The 18,766-nt window shown below is 39.4% G+C and overlaps 3 protein-coding genes across 3 annotated transcripts; 1 reads left to right on the top strand and 2 right to left on the bottom strand.

Moving 5' to 3' along the window:
* Nucleotides 1-202: 202 nt before the first annotated feature.
* LOC104219458 (isocitrate dehydrogenase [NAD] regulatory subunit 1, mitochondrial) lies at nt 203-6,772 on the bottom strand. Its single transcript, XM_009770147.2, has 4 exons — nt 6,094-6,772; nt 1,751-1,990; nt 1,030-1,108; nt 203-809 (listed from the first exon to the last, which is right to left on the bottom strand). Exons 1-4 carry the CDS (start codon nt 6,625-6,627, stop codon nt 535-537), a joined length of 1,128 nt encoding a protein of 375 aa, XP_009768449.1. The 5' UTR covers nt 6,628-6,772; the 3' UTR covers nt 203-534.
* Nucleotides 6,773-8,884: 2,112 nt separating this feature from the next.
* LOC138883971 (uncharacterized) lies at nt 8,885-9,475 on the top strand. Its single transcript, XM_070164699.1, has one exon. The coding sequence runs from the start codon at nt 8,885-8,887 to the stop codon at nt 9,473-9,475; it is 591 nt and encodes a 196-aa protein (XP_070020800.1).
* Nucleotides 9,476-14,406: 4,931 nt separating this feature from the next.
* LOC104219456 (SEC1 family transport protein SLY1-like) lies at nt 14,407-17,396 on the bottom strand. Its single transcript, XM_009770146.2, has 3 exons — nt 17,275-17,396; nt 16,827-17,165; nt 14,407-16,157 (listed from the first exon to the last, which is right to left on the bottom strand). Exons 1-3 carry the CDS (start codon nt 17,303-17,305, stop codon nt 14,665-14,667), a joined length of 1,863 nt encoding a protein of 620 aa, XP_009768448.1. The 5' UTR covers nt 17,306-17,396; the 3' UTR covers nt 14,407-14,664.
* Nucleotides 17,397-18,766: the final 1,370 nt, after the last annotated feature.

Raw genomic sequence — 18,766 nt, 5'->3', positions numbered from 1 at the left:
TGGGCAATATTTGCCGTCCTAAAAAGGTTGTCCTTCACAGCGGTTGTGCTTGCTTTAGTAACTATGCTGGCATACAGTGCCTTCTCTAACGGTCCTTTAAGATCAAGTTTAATGCCTATTCTTGCCAAGATAGCCAAGTTTGACAGATTTACGAATGTGGGTCAGCGTTAGTTGTTCCTCAGACAAATTTAAGCTAGCCCCAAGACCAAAAAGAAAAATCCATCTGGCAAAAGAAACCATACAAACTGTTGGTCAAGAAGCTTGTCTCCAAGTTCAAAAGTTGAAATACCTTGAATTATTACCCTTCGTTACAAAAACATGCTCTAAGAAATAAATGGCTATAAGCTCGGAAAATCCTGTATCTTACTTTAATATTTCCACTTGGGAGATTCACATTATTGTGTGGAATATGCCACCTTGAAAGGCACGCCGCACCAACGGAAGTAGAGAACAATCAAAGTCATCACAAGAATGATGAATTAACATGTAGCATGAATCATCTCGAGAACGAAAGAGATAGAAGTGGCTTTGAAATTAGTCCAGATTTGCAATGACAGCATCAGTGATTTCTTGGGTGGTGCAATCTCCACCAAGATCTTTGGTCATGTATTTACCTTCAGCAATTACACGCTTCACCGATGTCTCTAGTCTATCTGCAAATGAAGGAAACTGCAGATGTCTCAACATCATGGCTGATGAAAGAAACAAGGCAACTGGATTTGCCTTCTTTTGCTCTAGTATCTTCTCATTTCCTACATTTCCTGCTGAAGCACCTTGCTCAAATACAGCATGGTCAGCCCCCACATTGCCTGAAGCACAAGTAGCCAATCTCTTCAGTCATATAATTAACATATTAAGCCGTTCAGACCTTTTTCAAGCTTTAAAGCAGCTCAAAAGATGAATGATCATTCATATCAAAATCGACCAGATAATCCGACATAGTAGACGGGATGAATAATGCAGGAAAAACATTGAAACATATCCACATTAATTTAGAGAAAACAAATTCTAACTGTTACTTATATGTACCTCCAGGCATAACACCAGTGCCTCCAGCAATACCAGCTGCTGTATTTGCCACCAGATTTCCGTAGAGATTAGGGGTGACCTGTGATATACAACTTCAAGTTCATATCCAGACTGGACTATTTAGTGACAAAGTAAATGACAAGAAAGTAGGTTGAACGATAAACTTGAACAGAAGAATACAAAAGTAGGTTACTGTTGTACGACAATACGGGTAAGGATTACAAAATCCATTTTGTAAACTTCCATACTTGTTAAATTCCAGCAAAGATGAAATCGCCACTTCTATTTCCCATTTCAGCAACCCAAAGTACGAACTTAATCTTTTCATTTTCTGAAACTCTCCATCCTCACATCACCCCTTACCCATTCTAATATCAAGAGAGAGAAAAAAAGGGAAAATATGCTAAAAGGTCAACCGAGCAATGTAGTTTTACTAGTCTAACACTTGATGCTTAATCTAGTAACCACCAGGGTCCTATACTCGGACTTGTATGAGAAGCTATTTAGCTCTCTATTCCTGCCCCACTCCCCAACCCCCACCCACCCAAAAAAAAATCCTTTTTGTCAGGATTAAGATAAATGATCCATATAGAGTAGAAATTGAGAGCAGCTTTAACATCAAGCAGCAAAACTCACAATGTCAGCAATCAAAAACCAAACAAGAATAAGAAAACAATCATGAACCAAAAGATAGAAAAGAGTATTTGGGCAAAACTTGTACCATAACATCAAATTGCTCAGGCCTTGATACAAGTTGCATGCAACAGTTGTCCACAATGATCTCATTGTACTTGATCCCAGGGTATTTGCTTGCAACCTCGCGACAAGACTCCAAAAATAAACCATCTGCAAGTTTCATAATGTTTGCTTTGTGCACAGCAGTCACTACCTTGCGATTGTTGAGGTATGCATATTCAAAGGCATATTTTGCAATTCGTTCCGAGCAAAACTTTGTCATTACCTAGAAAATCCATAGAGCAAAGACACAAACAATAAGAATCTGCAACAAAGAAGCTATTGGAGGACCTTTAAGTTGAAATGGAAGCGGGCAATGCTAGTATAAAAGAACTTGAGAAGCAATCATCCTGGCATATGGGATATCCTAAAAAGGAAAGAATCAAAGAGGAAACTGGCCCACAATGTCCTAGGGCTAGAAGCCCAGGGGGAATTAAAAATTAAAAAAATTATATATATCACCAAATAAGTCCTCCGCAACAATGTAACTAGTGATTGCAAAATGAAAAAAAAAATGTAACAAGACGACCCAGCTTGGTAATTGTGATGTCAAGGCAGTTTCTATGAAAATATTGCACCAAACAGATGATAGAGTTGACAATTTGTATATCCTCTAAAGCTAAGCACGAGCTAGGTCCACAATGCAACTTGTGATTGAAAAATGAAAAAAAAAATGTAACAAAATGTCCCAGCTTGGAAATTGCAATAGTGAGGCAAACAAAGTTTCTATTGAAATGTTGCAACAAACAGATGATGGAGTTAACAATTCGGATATCCTCTAAAAGCTAAGCATGAGCTAGGTCATGGTATAATGAAAATGTTACTCGTTACAGGAAGTGACACGTTCTACTTAGAAGAAAAATAAAGGTGAGAGCAAAGAAGGAAGCTCACAGCAGATTTTAGGTAAAGACTGTAGCGAATTTGTACATCAATATTAAGTTCAGATGTGTAAATAAGCTGTCTTGCAAATTACTTTAAAAGATGGATATGTAATCTGGTTTAGACAATCATTTAGAAAATCTTAGCATATGATGTACTTGAACTAGTTCTTTTCATTATAACACGGACTAATTTCATAGCACATCTCCGGCTGTGCTGCGCAGAATATATTAAGTGCTGGTTAACAACAAAAAGTATGTAACATGTTGGGCCTTAGCAAGGAAATTCTGACAAAAAGGGAAAAAGGAGAATATGTCCAGAAGATAGAGTGACAAAAGAAAAACCCAAAAATAACACAGAAACCCAGAGGCTGATGTTGTTCATGCATTAGGCCACAATAAACCAAGAATGAAATACGACAGAACTATACACTTCTCAACAACGAATTGGACATCTGGTAAGGAACAAAATTATATGTGAGCAACTTATCTAAGCTTGGCTCATTATTAAGAAAAATGAAACACTAGCATTTTCCCATAGAATCTTTTCGATAGGGCGAAGTGCAAAAGAGCCCCTTCAATTATTTAACTTGTGGTAACTTACTAGTTACTCCTTCAACTCTATAAATGTTTTTCAACAACAACAACAACAACAACATACCTAGTAAAATCCCACTAGTAGGGTCTGGGGAGGGTAGGATGTACGCAAACCTTACCCCTACCCCGGAAGGGTAGAGAGGCTGTTTCCGGGAAATGTTTTTCAACTACCTCTTCAAAAAATAACAAGTTTACCTTTAGTTAGTTACTTATTTTCACTCAGCAACTATGAAGGACCACGATACCAGGAACACCCCTCCCCCTCAAGATCAGCTCTCTAGGCCCTCCTCCTTCCTCCCAACCCCCTCCCACCCCCAAAGAAAGAATTAATGCTGCTGTTTGACTCTTTTCTTATCACCTTAAGACAAAGGGCACATTCGCGTGAATAAAAATTTTCCATTCTCTTGCGACACACCCAGTGGCTTTGCTGATATAAGTTGTTCAATGTTAATTTACAAGCTTTTTGATCCACTAGTGCACAACTACTTCACCGCAAAAACACTCAGAAAAGGAAGTGTTTTGGTGAAGAAGAAAGAAGCAAGAAAAGGGAAGAAAGAAAATATGAGAAGCTGTAACTTTCTTTGTTTTCTCTTTAATCCTTAAGTTGCCTACCGAACTTGCAAAATTTACTCATTCAAATAAGCACATGACAAACTTTTCCATCCACTTTCAAACAGAATTTAACCGGAGAGGCAGGTTGCTACTTATCAACCATAAAGGGTTAAATAACAAAATATACTCACAATGTTCCAATATATATGACTCTCTTAAATTTTGGATGTTTCAAAATGTTTGACGCCATTCCATTTTTTATACAACTTTCAACTATTAAGAATTCAACTCCATTTAGCTACTCCAACTTGAATTGACTTGTTATTTTCTCCTTCATCCTAACTTTTCAACCAATACTTCAATAGTTTTCTTCCACTAAATATATGAACTGCCCCTCAAACTTGGCACGATACTTCATTTTGGCACCTCTTCATGAGGTTGTACCTATTGAACACTCAAGTTGTCAAATGTGTTCATTGAATACGTAAAGCTGACATGGAACAACGTGTGTCCTCCACTTCTTTAGAGCACGTAGAGTGATTTAAGTTTGATTTTTTTTCAACAACTTTTACAGGTGTAAAGTGGATACAAAGACGTGTCATTAGAATAAATAAAAAAGAAAAAAAATACTCCCTCCATTTCAATTTATATGACATGGTTTGACTGGGCATGGAGTTCAATAAATCGGACAAGACTCTTGTCAAACCACCTAAAGTGCAAATTTTACCCTTAAGGGCACACATGCTAGCCTTTTAATGGAAATGACAAAATAAATGCAAAAGCGACCCACATGTCACATCTTCTCTGCCATTGACATGTGGTGTCAATTTCCCCTTAATTCTCCTGGTTCTATCAACTTTAATCTCAAAGTCCTATATTTGCTCCTTCTTTCCATTATCATGATTCATGCTTTATCAAGCCTTTCCCATGTCAATAAGAAATTAACCATAAGCCCTTTAATCAAAAAAGCTCTTCTTTCAACTCTCAGAGTCTACTGTCTACTCTAAGAACAAAGGTCCAGTTTTTTGAAGACCAAGATTTTTGAATGGATTTCTCTGCATCTCAGGTTTGCTAAACAAAGTCTGTGAAATTTCTTCAATCTAGTGGCGCCAAAAAAAGGTCTTGTTTATTCTTGTGGCGCCACAAAAAAGTTTCTTTTTTAATTAGGTGAAAAGATTATGCATTTATATAGAGATATTTGAGATTATTCACTTATGCTTTCACTGTTTCTCTCTTGATAATCCAATTCTATGTCCTGGATTTTCTAATTTTTCTCTTATATGCTGATTAATTCCTTTAATCCTGTTCTATCTAGCATAAGAGATTAAATAAAAACAAATGAGTGATTCACAATTAGACTCAACTAATAGTAAAATATGACTAAAAATTGAGGAGTCATGTTGTTGTCAAATGGCTTTTGAAGGAAAGCAAACTGGAAGTGTTAAACATGGGTCTGTAAAGCAAGCTGTGATTTTATTCAATACTTCAAAAAGTACTGTGGACCGAATTTGGAAACTGACGAGATTAAGTGTTGCTAACGGTACTCCATTAAGGTGTCTTTAGGCGTTCTACCAACATGTTTTAGGACGATCTTAATAAGATGATTGGTAAATTCAAGCATGGACCTCCATTTAAGTATACCTAAGAGCATAATAAACTGTATGATAAAAATCTTTGATGAAAAGATAAACAGAATTATAAAATACACTCTTCAGTCAAGACCAAACCATAGCAAGTATGGAGCTAAACTCAGCTGGTTTAAAATTTGACATCCTACTAAGAATGGGATTTGTGTCGTAAAATCCTGTAGGAGCAGAATTGATCTAAACCCAGAATGATTCTGGCTATCACACGACAAGGATAAGCTTTGGGCTAGATAAGTCTAAATCTTGTTAAATGACAAGGGTACTTCAATCTCCCTAACTTGTTCGCAATTGTTGTGTTAATAATATAACTACTCCGTACTAGACTAAAGGAAATAAAAGCAGGCAATTCTTACAAAACTGTCATTTGGTTCCATTAATCTCCTTTAAAGTCCAGTTGAAACCTTCTAAATTTAGGTTCTTTTCAGTCTCCAATGAATTGAATCCTCCACTTGCTCCATTCTTATGTCATTTTTTATTTTATCAAGATTTCTAAGATAGCAATCGAACCTACTTGAATTAATATAGTACCGAAACCTTTTCGATTGCATAAAACAATTACTCACTTGACATTGCATGCATATTATACCAAAAATAACGATCCTACAGACATATTACACATTTGGAATAAAGTCAAACAAATATTAATGGAAGAGTACCTTAAGGCTCTCTACGACACCAGGAACAACCTCATGTTCCAAGCCGGAATATTCACCCTCAGTATTTTCCCTGATGACAACAATATCAACGTTCTCATGACGCGTAGGTAAGCCTTGCAAGTTGAAGCAGTGAACAAGGGAAGCATATAGATCGAGCTCTTTCCTAAGCTGAACGTTAAGGGAACTAACACCACCACCCACCGGAGTTTTCAACCCTCCTTTTAAACAAACCTTATTCTTACGGATCGAGTCCATAACCTCCGGAGGCACACTCTTCATGTCGCCGTGAACGTCATATCGCTCGAAATACACAGGAGCGTGCATCGCATCCATGACTTGTTCAACGGCGCCAGTGACGAGCGGCCCGATCCCGTCACCGGGGATGAGAGTGACGGCGCGTGGTGTGCCATCACCGGGTCGGGGCATGTAGGTGACGGATCGGGCTGACGTTAATGAATGGGAAAACCCATGTGATGGGGATGGAGATGAGGACTTGAGGAGGTGCTTGAGAATGGGTAGGGTTCGTTTGGCCATTGATCGGAAATGGATCGATGGGGTTGAGAGGTTTGACTATTGAATTTGGGGCATGGAAATTAGGGTGTGTGAATTATTCTGCTCTTCAGGAAAGGAAGAGACAGGAAAGGGGAGCGAGCAAAAAAGGAAAGGAAGAGGAAAGGAGGAAAAGGGTACCTATTTGACTCTTTTTTTAAAGTACGTAAGAATTATTTATTACTTTAATTTTTTCAAATATATCCTTATTGTTCTAATTATTGAGGAGTAATTGAGTGAGGCGTTTAAAGAGTGATAAAAGGTAGTCTAGACAAATATTTTAATGATTAAGATTGTTAAATCTCTTTTATAAAGGGTGTGCAAAAATTTAATGATAAGCAATAGGTAGGGGTGGCAAATGGGCAGGTTGGGCTGAATTTGGGCGGGTCAAGATGGGTTAGGTCAATAAATAAGTCATTGTTCAATCCAGCCCAAAGTGTACTTAGGCTAAGATGGGCTGGAGATGGGCTAAACAATGGATCATAGTCGAACCCCCAACTTGACCCATGTTTTAGAATCATACTCATCTTGCATAAAAAAGTCTTTTACCTTAAAATGTGTAAGTTGAAAAATATTTTGCGGGTGGGGGTAGGGGGTTAGGGTGGGTGAGTGGTGCAGAAAAACAAAAAAACAGAAAACAAAAAATTAAAAATACAAAAAAAAGTAAAAAAAATTGGGGGGGGGGTGCAGGGGTAGGGTGGGTGAATAGTGCAAAAAAACAAAAAAATAGAAAACTGAAACTACAAAAAAAAAATAAAAAAATTGGGGCAACTAAGTAAATTTCTAGATAAATTGGGTTGAGATCCCTTTGTTTTGGGTGAGTTTTATGGATTGTATTTGTGGTGCTTAATGAGTCAGAATGGACTATAAAAAATAATACGTTAACTTGGGCGCAGCAGCCCAAATAGACCCATGAGCTAAAATGTTTGTACCCAAACCCATTACGGGTTGAGTGGGTTGGATGGGTTTAGACTCAAATTGTCACCCCTAATAATAGAAACTGAATGCAGTATAATATTATAGTAGTTAGTATTTATTTACTACAATTTGATAAATATTAGTAATACCTATTAATGCACATGGTACATAGAATACCAATATATAAGTTGATTTTAACCGGATCCAATTCTCCTTCATTTTCTAATCTCTTCCATCATAAATTGAAACAGTCCGTCAATCTCATCCCCAACGGTAAAAAATCAGACCACCCCATTCCACGCCGGCGACACTCCCCTCACGCCACCGACCACCCACACCAACAGGTAAGCCCCCCTCCCCTCATCTCCCACGCCTCCCTTTCTTCTGAAGCTTAGATGCTCTCGTCCGACCACTGCCTCTAGTGATTTCAACCGGAAGCTTCCTTGTCGATCTTTTCTTTTCGTCCTCTAAAGGTTAGATCTGTCCGATTCTTGAAAACTTGGTGAAGTGTCAGTGTTCGGTTCAATTTCGGTTAAGAAGGTGACTGCAGGCGTCACAGTTATTTGTGGTGTTGAAACTGTTCTCTGCTTTTTCCCTACATTTACCCTAATACTGTCAGGGCTACACCAGTGGTAGCGGTGACAACCCTTTTTAATTTTTGGGTCGTGGTATTTTCTGTGTGTTTCAGGAAAATTCTCGAAGTTGTTGGAGACAAGTTGGGCGTACGAGCACTAGCAAAGGAGATCAACCTAGACGAGCGTCAGCAAAGGCCGGTGGGAAGCGGTGCGTGAGCGTACAACTACATCGAGCACAACAAATCAACACAGGTTTGGTTCTCGGGAGTTGGTACCTCCCATTCTACTATCTCCCTTTTGGTGTTAACTAAATTGATGTTACTTTAGTTTACAATAGTTCAATCATTCAACTAGTGTACTAGTAGTCACTTGTTTCCTTCTAGTTTGATTTGTTGTCCATTGTGCACTAGCGAGTCTTCTTTAGATTGTCGTAGGTGTAGTGGCTGCAGTCTGGGATGATAGATTAAGGGCATGTCCTCGGGTGGGGCAGAGTGTGGGGCCAGGGTCAGGGGGTAGGACGGGAGGCAGGGGAGGTAGAGGGGGCAAGGGAGCCTATAGGTTGAGAATCGGGTCATGGAACATAGGTTCAAACGAGTAAGTCTATAGAGTTGGCGAAGATCCTTCACAAGAGGAAGATTAATATAGCATGTGTCCAGGAGACTAGGTGGGTCGGATCGAGGGCGAGAAATACGAATGGGTATAAGTTGTGGTACTCTGGAGTCCTGATGGGTAAGAATGGAGTAGGTATCATGGTAGATAGTCATCTTAGAGAGTCGGTGGTAGAGGTCAGGCGGGTGAATGATAGACTAATGACTATTAAATTGGTGGTGGGTGAGTGTACTTTAAATCTCGTTAGCGCTTACACGCCGCAAGCAGGCTTAGATGAGGAGATTAAAAGAAGCTTTTGGGAGGGGTTGGATGACATCGTTTGTAGTATTCCGCCTTCCGAGAGGTTAATCATAGGAGGAGATTTCAATGGTTATATTGGGTCGTCTGCAGGTGGTTATACTGAGGTGCATGGAGGCATTGGTTTCAGGGAGCGGAACGGAGGGGGCACTACGATGTTGGACTTTGCCAAGGCATTCGATCTAGTGATTGCAAACTCAAGTTTTCCGAAGCGGGAGGAGCATTTGGTTACTTACCACAGTTCGGTGGCGAAGACTCAGATTGACTATCTCTTTCTCAGGAGATGCGACAGAAGGTGGTGCAAGGATTGCAAGGTCATCCCAGGTGAGACCCTTGCAATGCAACATAGGCTGTTGGTAATGGACATTGGTATTATGATAAGGAGGAGAAGAGGTCAGTACGAGGCCACCCGAGGATTAAGTGAGGCACCTTGACTAAGGATAAAGCTCAGGAGTTAGAAGGAAGGTTATCGGCAATGAGAGCTTGAAGAAGTAGTGGGGACGCAAACACTATGTGGTTGACGACGGCTGACTGTATAAAGAAGGTGGCGAGATAGGTGTTAGGGATATCTTCGGGCTGCACCGGTGGCCACAAAGGAGACTGGTGTTAGAATGCAGTTGTCCAAGGTAAAATGGAAGCAAAGAAGGCGACTTACTTGTTGTTAGTAGGGAGCACTGGCGAGGAGGAGAAGAGAGCAAACAGTGAGAGGTATAAGGTAGCTAGGAAGGAGGCTAAGATGGCAGCTTTTTCCCATCTATATGAGGAACTAGGGAACAAAGGCGGGGAGAAGAAGTTATTCCGACTAGCTAAGGTGAGAGAGAGGACGGCTCGGGATCTGGACCAAGTGAGGTGCATAAAAGATGAAGACGACAAAGTTTAGATGGGGGATGACCAGATTGAGAGGAGATGACAGACCTACTTTCATAAACTTTTAAATGAAGAAGGGGATCAGGATATTGTACTAGGTGAATTGAAGAATGCCGACAGTCCCCATGAATTAAGTTATTGTAGGGATATTGAGGTTGATGAGGTCATGGAGGCAATGCGTAAGATGAGAAGGGGCAGAGCTACCGGGCCAGACGAAATTTCGGTTGAACTTTAGAGGTGTATGGGTAGAGCAGGCTTGGAATGGCTTTTTGGGTTGTTTAATGTTATATTCAAGACTAATAGGATGAATGAAGAGTGGAGGTGGAGTACAATGGTTCCGTTGTATAAGAACAAAGACGATATCCAGAGCTGTAACAACTATAGAGGCATCAAATTACTGAGTCATACCATGAAAGTCTGGGAGAGTGTGGTAGAAATGAGAGTGTGAAGGACGATGTCTATTTTAGACAACCAGTTCAGGTTCATACCAGAGCGATCTACCAAAGAAGCTATCCACCTTATTAGGAGGATGGTGGAACAATACAGGGATAAGAATAAGGATCTCCATATGGTGTTTATTGATCTAGAGAAAGCGTACGACAAGGTTCTTAGGGAGGTCTTATGGAGCTGCTTAGAGGTGAAAGTTAAAGACATGTATGATGGAGCTAAGGCTCAGGTTAGGACAGTAAGAGGCGACTTCGAGTATTTTTCGGTTGTTACGGGATTGCACCAAGGGTCTGCGTTCAGCCCTTTCCTATTTGCCCTGGTGATGGATGCACTAACTCATCATATTCAAGGGGAGGTGCCTTGGTGCATGCTATTTGCTGATGATATAGTTCTAATTGACGAGACACGAGGCGGCGTCAATGAGAGGCTAAAGGTTTGGAGACATGCCCTTGAGTCTAAAGGTTTCAGGTTGAGCAGGACGAAGACAGAATACCTCGAGTGCAAATTTGGGGCCGAGCTGACGGAGGCGGGAGTGGAAGTGAGGCTTGACTCTCAAGTCATTCCTAAGAGGGGTAGTTTCAAGTACCTTGGGTCAGTTATTCAGGGGATCGGGGAGATCGACGAGGATGTCACACACCATATAGAGGTGGGGTAGATGAAGTGGAGGTTAGCATCGGGAGTCCTGTGTGACAAGAAAGTACCACCGCTACTAAAAGGTAAGTTTTATAGAGCAGTGGTTAGGTCTGCTATGTTGTATGGGACCAAGTGTTGGCCGGTTAAAAACTCACACACCCAGAAGATGAAAGTAGCAGAGATGAGGATGTTGAGGTGGATGTGCGGGCATACAAGGATGGATAAGATTAGGAATGAAGATATTCGAGAGAAGGTGGGCGTGGCCCCCATGGAGGACAAGATGCGGGAAGTAAGACTCAGATGGTTCGGGCACATTCAGAGGAGGAGCACTGATGCACCGGTGAGGAGGTGTGAGCGACTGGCTGTAGTGGGCACGCGGAGAGGTAGAGGGCGACCTAAGAAGTATTGGGGAGAGGTGATCAGACAGGACATGGCGCGACTTAGGATTACTGAGGACATGGCCCTTGACAGGGAATTATGGAGGTCGAGCATTAAGGTTGTAGGTTAGGGGAAAGTTGTGAATATTTCTACAGCACAATAGAGTGAGACTAGCCAGTTAGGAGTTAGACTAAGAATGTCATTGGTCGTCTATTGATGCAGGGCTTTACCTGCTAGTTTTACTATACCAGCCATCTATTTCGTATTTCGTATTCTGTATTTCATATCTCTTATATTGCTGTTATTTTATTATGATTCTATTGATAGTACTAATATATCGTCTCTTGTTGCTTTCATGAGCCGAGGGTCTCTTGGAAACAACCTCTCTGCCCCTCGGAGTAGGGGTAAGGTCTGCGTACATATTACCCTCCCCAGACCCCACTTGTGGGATTATACTAGGCCGTTGTTGTTGTTGTTGTTGACTTGGATGGAAAACACTTTTCATGGTTAAAAATCAATGGATGAGATTTAATTGAATAATATAAAGCCCTACCCACTAAAAAATAGAAATGGAAAAGAGTTGGATCCATTTTAACCTACACACTTTCCAATTACTTGAAGGTGCGAGCCTTTATTCAGCCTCGCCAACTAAATTTGTTAAGCTCTCGGATAATAAACACAACAACATAGATTTCTTTTCTTTTATACGGTATTTGAATATCTCGAATATTTTACCAGATATTACTTCCCACCAGTACAAATGTAGAGTTTGTTCTATTGGCCTAGGCTTAGGTAGATAGAAGATTAACTATAAAGAATTTTCTACATTATGCCAAAAACTATCTCCAGAAGCAACAACAACATACCCAGTGTAGGTTTACAAGTGGGGTATGGGAAGAGTAGTACTTAGGCAGACCTTATTCCCACCAGTACAAATGTAGAGTTTGTTCTATTGGCCTAGGCTTAGGTAGATAGAAGATTAACTATAAAGAATTTTCTACATTATGCCAAAAACTATCTCCAGAAGCAACAACAACATACCCAGTGTAGTCTTACAAGTGGGGTCTGGGAAGAGTAGTACTTAGGCAGACCTTACCCCTAATTTTAAGAAGGCAAACACTATCTCCAAAAGCTGTCCTCTAAATTCGTTTGTTGAGCTGTTTGATGTTCTCATATGCAACAAGACTTATTCAATTCTTAGTTGAGCTATTTATTCTTTGCATTAGCATATGAAAAATTCCTTAAAACCATGTCACTGACAGCATATTGATGAAAAGAGCCAAGCCTCGTGAGAAACTGATCACTAGTAAGATTACTAACTGCTTGCTTTACATAAATTCTGACAGTAAGGTAACTTACAATGCCTTCAAATAGGGGTGGCAAAATGTTATATCAAGGAATGTAAGAGTTTATGGACTTGCACATATATTTTGTGTTAAGAATAACTGTATGCTGGTTGCTGTCATTAAAAGGTTAACCCAAATTAAAAATGATCTGCTAAGGTTTAAAGTTAAATGAGTCTAGTATAAGACATTTTCTAAAGTACGGGGTCTTATGTCTAGATACTCGGATGTAACTTTTAATTTAATGATGGGCTAAATTAGAATTATATAAACTTGTGCACCTATTAATAGGGTTATGATCCCCAAACATTTCTTTCTAGCATCCAATCGTTAGGAAGGCGATTACGGCTTGCGTCTTGATTTGGAAGACTACTAACCTCAAGACAACGAGTTTCATCCATTCCCATGGATTCAAGTACGTTTCCTCATCTAGTATTTATTCTTGATGATTTGACATGGTAGTTCTTGGGTAAGAGATGATGGTGTTCATCTCTAAAGTATTTTTTGTTCTAACAGGATAAACACAGCTGAGGTCGTTGCGGAGCAAATGAGCATAACAACCAGATAGTGCATTTAAGTTGGTAGTTTGCCATATGTGGCTCTTCCAAGAATACTGATCTTAGATAGCATTGCATCTATCTCATTTTCAAAATAACTTTTGTTATTTATTTATGATGAGTATAATCTCAATAATTGGACTGACAAAGGATACTTGAACTCCCACCAAAAAAAGGAAATGAAGAGCATGTTAAAGACAAAGAAACAAGGTGTAGGAAGTTATGCGGATTTTGGTTCCAGGTATATCGATGTCGCACATCGTATTGGGGTAGGATGAATGAAGTGGAGGTTAGCATCCGGAGTTTTGTGTGACAAGAGAGTGCCAACGATACTCAAAGGTAAGTTCTATAAAGCGGTGGTTAGACCGGCTATGATGTATGTGGCTGGATGTTTGCCTGTTAAGAACTCACATATCCAAAAGATGAAAGTAGTAGAAATGAGGATGTTGAGGTGGATGTGCGAGCACACTAGGATGGACAAGATTAGAAATGATGATATTCGGAAAAAGGTGCACGTGGCTCCCATTGATGACAAGATGCGGGAAGCGAGACTTAGATGGTTCAAGCATGTACAGAGGAGAAGCCCAGATGCTCCAGTAAAGAGGTGTGAGAGGCTGGTTGTGGAGGGCACGAGAAGAGGTAGAGGACGACTTAAAAAGTATTGGGGAGAAGTGATCAGGCAGGATATGGCGAGACTTCAAATTTCCGAGGACATGACACTTGATGGGAAGTTGTGGAGGTCCAGTATTACGGTTGTAGGCTAGGAGATAGTTGAGTCTTGCGTTACTTTGTACCGTTGTGAGCCTAGTCTAGTAAGGTTTTTGTCTAAAATAGCTAGGGGCATTGTTGTGTCTTAATATTTTATCTTTTCGGTGCAAGACCTATTTACTAGCCATCATTTCTGCCTTGTATTTTTCTTTTGCATTTTATGTTCCTACTTTTCCTATGACCCCTATGGTGAAACTAATATTCTCTCCTTTTGTTTTTTTTCTTATTATCTTGAGCCGAGGGTCTTTCGGAAACAGCCTCTCTACTCCTTCGGGGTAGGGGTAAGATCTGCGTACATACTACCCTCCCCAGACCCCAATTGTGGGATTTTACTAGGTTGTTGTTGTTGTAGTAGTAGTAGTATATAGAATGTAGAAAAACTCCTTTAACTCCCTCAGATCTTCAAAAATTAAAATACAAGTCATATTTTTAAGACCAGTATGCACCACAGTCAAATGCCAAAGTCTGGCGCTATCAAAAATACAGTCAGCTCAGTTCTCCATTCGCTCAACTAGACTATTAGGTTCAATGTAAGCTTTTCTCATGAACCAGTCGCTTAATAAAGTGAAGAGCAGTGTGATACTCAACAACAAATAGTTGCTTAATCAGCTGTGTGCAAAATCCATCCCATCAATGGGGAGGTGCAGCCCCACTGCTTCCCAATCCCATCTTCTGCCCCAGTACTGCAAGCTGCTCAATGAACTCACCTCCTGTAAGAATTTCTGTTGTCCCGTATATGACATGCTTGACCGGCTGTTGGCGATTGGCAAGCTCTTGCAAGCTTCCATACTCCACGTAATTTCCACCACCTATCATAAAGACTATAGCTTCTTTAAATGGTCCTTTTAGGTGACTGCTGCTAGATGCAGAGCTTGACTTCGGTGCACGAGGATCAAGAAGAAGATAAGATTCTATTTCAGGATTTGGTTTCCCCTCCATTAATGCTTCTACTGCTCTCGTCAAAGCCAACTGATGATCAGTGGATAATAGATTCTTCACACCTGCAGTTACAGCACTGATTGATTGCCCATATAGTTTTTCAGCCCAATCAACAATGTTGCTCGTACTTGCAGAATTTGCTGATGCAAAAGAGACATTCAATGATTTTATCTTCTTTATATACTGGAAAGCACTGGTATCAACCTCGGACTCCCTAAGTGCTGCTTCAATCATTTCGACTTCAGATTGAGGCATGCTTTCAGTTGAGATAAGAAAAATTATAGCGAATCGCAGCTTATCTGCCTTACTCCCTTTTCCCTTCAGCACTCCAAGGAGCTCATTACGATCAATGCCGCCTCTCACCAGCATATCCCTCTCTGTTTTAGCATATGAATCGAGGGATCTCTCCTTGATCTCGCTCAATAATGAAGTAGCAATATTTGTGTGCTTATCGATCACTTGCTTTCGCTCAGTCAACTCAGGTAGGGAATTTACAGCATTCATCAAATGTTTAGTATTACCTACCAAATCTGTTCCATCAAACTCGGGCCCTCCACTGCCACCTGTTCGTTTATTTACCTCCTCAACATCCTTCTTGTATTTATTCAATTGAGACTCTATCTCCACTGCAACCTCTGGAAATTCCAATGACCCGTTGGCCATCCAAAATGGATCAGACCTATCTAACTCATAGGATTTCATCCCACCCTTGTCTCCTGGCACGCTTAATCTGTTCAATCTCAACCCAAGCACATCATGAACAAGTGGCCTATACCTAAAATCATGCTGTATTGCCACTGCCAATTCAAAGTTCCGATCAAATAAACACAAAACTGGCCTCTGAAATGAGCCAGTCAAATTCCCACCCTCTGAAAACAAATTGTTCTTCACCAGCAAATGGTCCCGCAGTCTCTGATCCAACAGGGATGCCACCATCTCAGCGGGCCCACCACGAAGACACCTGATGACAGGGACAACAGCAAGAGTAGCCAAGACACAAAACAACCCGCTGACAATCTTTTCAACAATCTCGTCAATTTCCTTATCCCCAGCTGAGGGATCATTTAACTGAACATAACAGTTCTTGTTGGCAAGGGAGAACAAATTATCCTCAAGCGTGATAAACTCCAAGTACTGATCATGCACTTTTGCAATCCTCTCAATCGACTCTGAATTAATCGTACCTGAAGCAAAAACATGTCTTATCATTCAGCAAGTTGCATAATTTAAAGTCTTACACCCAACATCTCTCCAAAAAAAAATCCCAAAAATTCGTCGGATAAAACATAGGCCTTACAGTCTGTTTGGCCAAGCTTCCAAAATCTGTTTATTTGAAAAACCATTTTGGCAAAAGTGCTTTTCAAAAAAGTACTTACGAAGAGTAGCAGTTTGTATTTAGCAAATCAATTTAAAAAGCATTTTTACCAAAGTGGAGCAACAATTGTTGTTTGGCCGAGATTTCAAAAAGTGCTTCTAAGGAGAAGCTACTTTTTTAGCTTCTAAAAAATAGTTTCTGCCACTACTCAAAAGCACTTATTTTTCTCCTAAAAGCTTGACCAAACACCTCAACTCTCCAAACTAAATATTTTTTCCAAATAAATATTTTTGGCTTTTATGAAGCTCGGCCAAACAAGCTATAAGTAGAATGGTAAATTGTACACCTACCCAAATCCTACATGGGCAAAACATGGAGATATGATGGGTATATAGGGAAGCAAGTCTTAGACACTATGTGTTAAAATTGTGCATGTCTAAGCCCAAAACGGACAATATCACTTGTGAGTCGTGTGCGTGACATAAATAAGCAGCTCTAAGCTAAGAAAAAGTAAATAGAGACGAAATTGAATTGTAACCTGAAGCGAGATCCTCGAGTAAAGGTCTAGGAATGGAGGCTGAGAAATTCAAATGGAACGAATCATAAAGAGAGTTAGAGGCGTCGGAAATGATGCGCTGAACGTTGAGGTGAGTAGGTCGGACGAAATAGACAGCAGGAACATCGTGAACGGGCTTGCGATCCTTGTCAATGAGGAAATAGAGAGTAACGCCGTGCTTACGGAGATCCTTCACGTGAATCAGCGGCGATAGTATGTCCTGGCAAAAGCGATCGTAAATAAGGATCTTGTAAACCTCCTCGTTAGCTGTGCCGCCGGCATTCACCGGCTGGTTCAGATTTAACATCCGCGTAATGCACTCTGAACAAAATTCCAGAAATTAATCGATCAATTAACTAAACCTCAATTGAAAATCAAGTAAAATACATTTCGTAATACTGAAATTGATGAAAAGATTTAGGTCAGTTACCTGTATGTTTTTGACGAAGATTGAGCGCCATTATTCTCTATTGGATCCGTGTGTAACTGCAAATTCCGAACTCCTATGCTGTTTTGGGGTTTGAACAAAGTGTTTCGATTGCTTGTTCCTTGTGCATAGGATATTGTACTCCCTGTATTCAATTTGGCGAAATCTTTATATTTCTTTTTTATATACTTTTGGTTTGAATAAAGACGTTAGTTCTTCTTTATATTTTCTTATAAGCTTAATATCGGATAATATTCTCTAAAATGTATACTTTGATAATGTTACTATAAAATCCATAAATAAGAAAGCTAAATTTAACATTATGAAATTGCAATAGCATGTAGTAATTAATTTTGTTTACATACGATTTTAGTATTATTGAATTGGGTTGGACTTTCTTAATTTCCATGCTAATATAAGGAAATCATTCTAATATTATTATGCCTTTTTCCAAAACAAAAGATACCACATTGCATTTAGGGGTGGTTTAGTTGCTCGTTAGAGTTATGCATTTATATATACTGTAGGGATTAGATAGAGGTTTTTGTTATGCATAATTTTATTATGAAAGATTTAGTTATGCAAGGATTAGTAATGCATGGATTAGTAAATCATGAATTGTATTGTAGAGATTATATTTTTAGTAAATATTTACTTTATTCTTATTATACAATGTGTAATTTAAAATAAATATGAGGATTTTTTGATCATTTGATTGTTTAATTCATGTAATACTAATACATATAGTATTAGTTATTTCACATTCTACCTTGCATGAGTAATGCATAGATTTATTGTATGCCTTATCCATGTATTGTTTATAACTCCAATAAAAAAAATTACCAAAAATAACATTAGTTATGCTAATTTTTGTACAAAGTAACTAAAGGCTACTAAATATCTTATTAGTTATGTGACGCCCGATAAATGAATAATTTACCTTGTAAGTACCAACCACACAACCCCTTAAAGCACAACTAATAGGTGCAGTAATATTTATTGGAAGTATTTTGGGTAATTTTTAATTGAATTAGGGGTCATTCGGTTTGAAGACAAGTTATGTTGGGATCAATTCTTATTAATTGTTTAGTATATTGTATTAATTTTAAAATTGTCGATTTTACTGTTTTATCCTAGGATAACTCATCGTGAATTATTATTTCACTCTCGTGCATGTCTAAGTTATCTTGGTACTATTTTTAATCCTTCGATAACTTATACCATAATTAGTAACCAGACAAAGGATAAGACAATACAAAATTTTTATACCCAAAATTATTTTTGCTTAACCGTCGTACCAACCGACCCGTTAGTGATCCTAGCAGTGTGAAATTATCTCACGTCTCCCCAAGTAGTAGTCTGAGTAAAACATGTCTGCTACATCTGGACATTTTTATTTCTGGAGTAAATAAGTGCGGAAAGAAAGCCCGAAATCGGGGTTGCTCTGATGGTAAGCAACCTCCACTTCCAACCAAGAGGTTGTGAGTTCGAGTCA

This window comes from Nicotiana sylvestris, chromosome 12, assembly GCF_000393655.2.
Source record: "Nicotiana sylvestris chromosome 12, ASM39365v2, whole genome shotgun sequence".
Lineage (NCBI taxonomy): Eukaryota > Viridiplantae > Streptophyta > Magnoliopsida > Solanales > Solanaceae > Nicotiana > Nicotiana sylvestris.
This window is presented reverse-complemented; position numbering and strand designations above follow the sequence as displayed.

Bases quoted from the DNA above. Each gene is read 5' to 3' on its own strand.
- LOC104219456 (XM_009770146.2), bottom strand. From the start codon at position 17,305: ATGGCGCTCAATCTTCGTCAAAAACATACAG. The intron at 17,166-17,274 runs GTAACTGACCTA...AATTTTGTTCAG, and splicing joins TCTTCGTCAAAAACATACAG to AGTGCATTACGCGGATGTTA. The intron at 16,158-16,826 runs GTTACAATTCAA...TTTTTGCTTCAG, and splicing joins ACTCGAGGATCTCGCTTCAG to GTACGATTAATTCAGAGTCG.
- LOC138883971 (XM_070164699.1), top strand. From the start codon at position 8,885: ATGGTAGATAGTCATCTTAGAGAGTCGGTGGTAGAGGTCAGGCGGGTG.
- LOC104219458 (XM_009770147.2), bottom strand. From the start codon at position 6,627: ATGGCCAAACGAACCCTACCCATTCTCAAGCACCTCCTCAAGTCCTCA. The intron at 1,991-6,093 runs GTACTCTTCCAT...TGGATTTTCTAG, and splicing joins GTGTCGTAGAGAGCCTTAAG to GTAATGACAAAGTTTTGCTC. The intron at 1,109-1,750 runs GTACAAGTTTTG...TGTATATCACAG, and splicing joins CTGAGCAATTTGATGTTATG to GTCACCCCTAATCTCTACGG.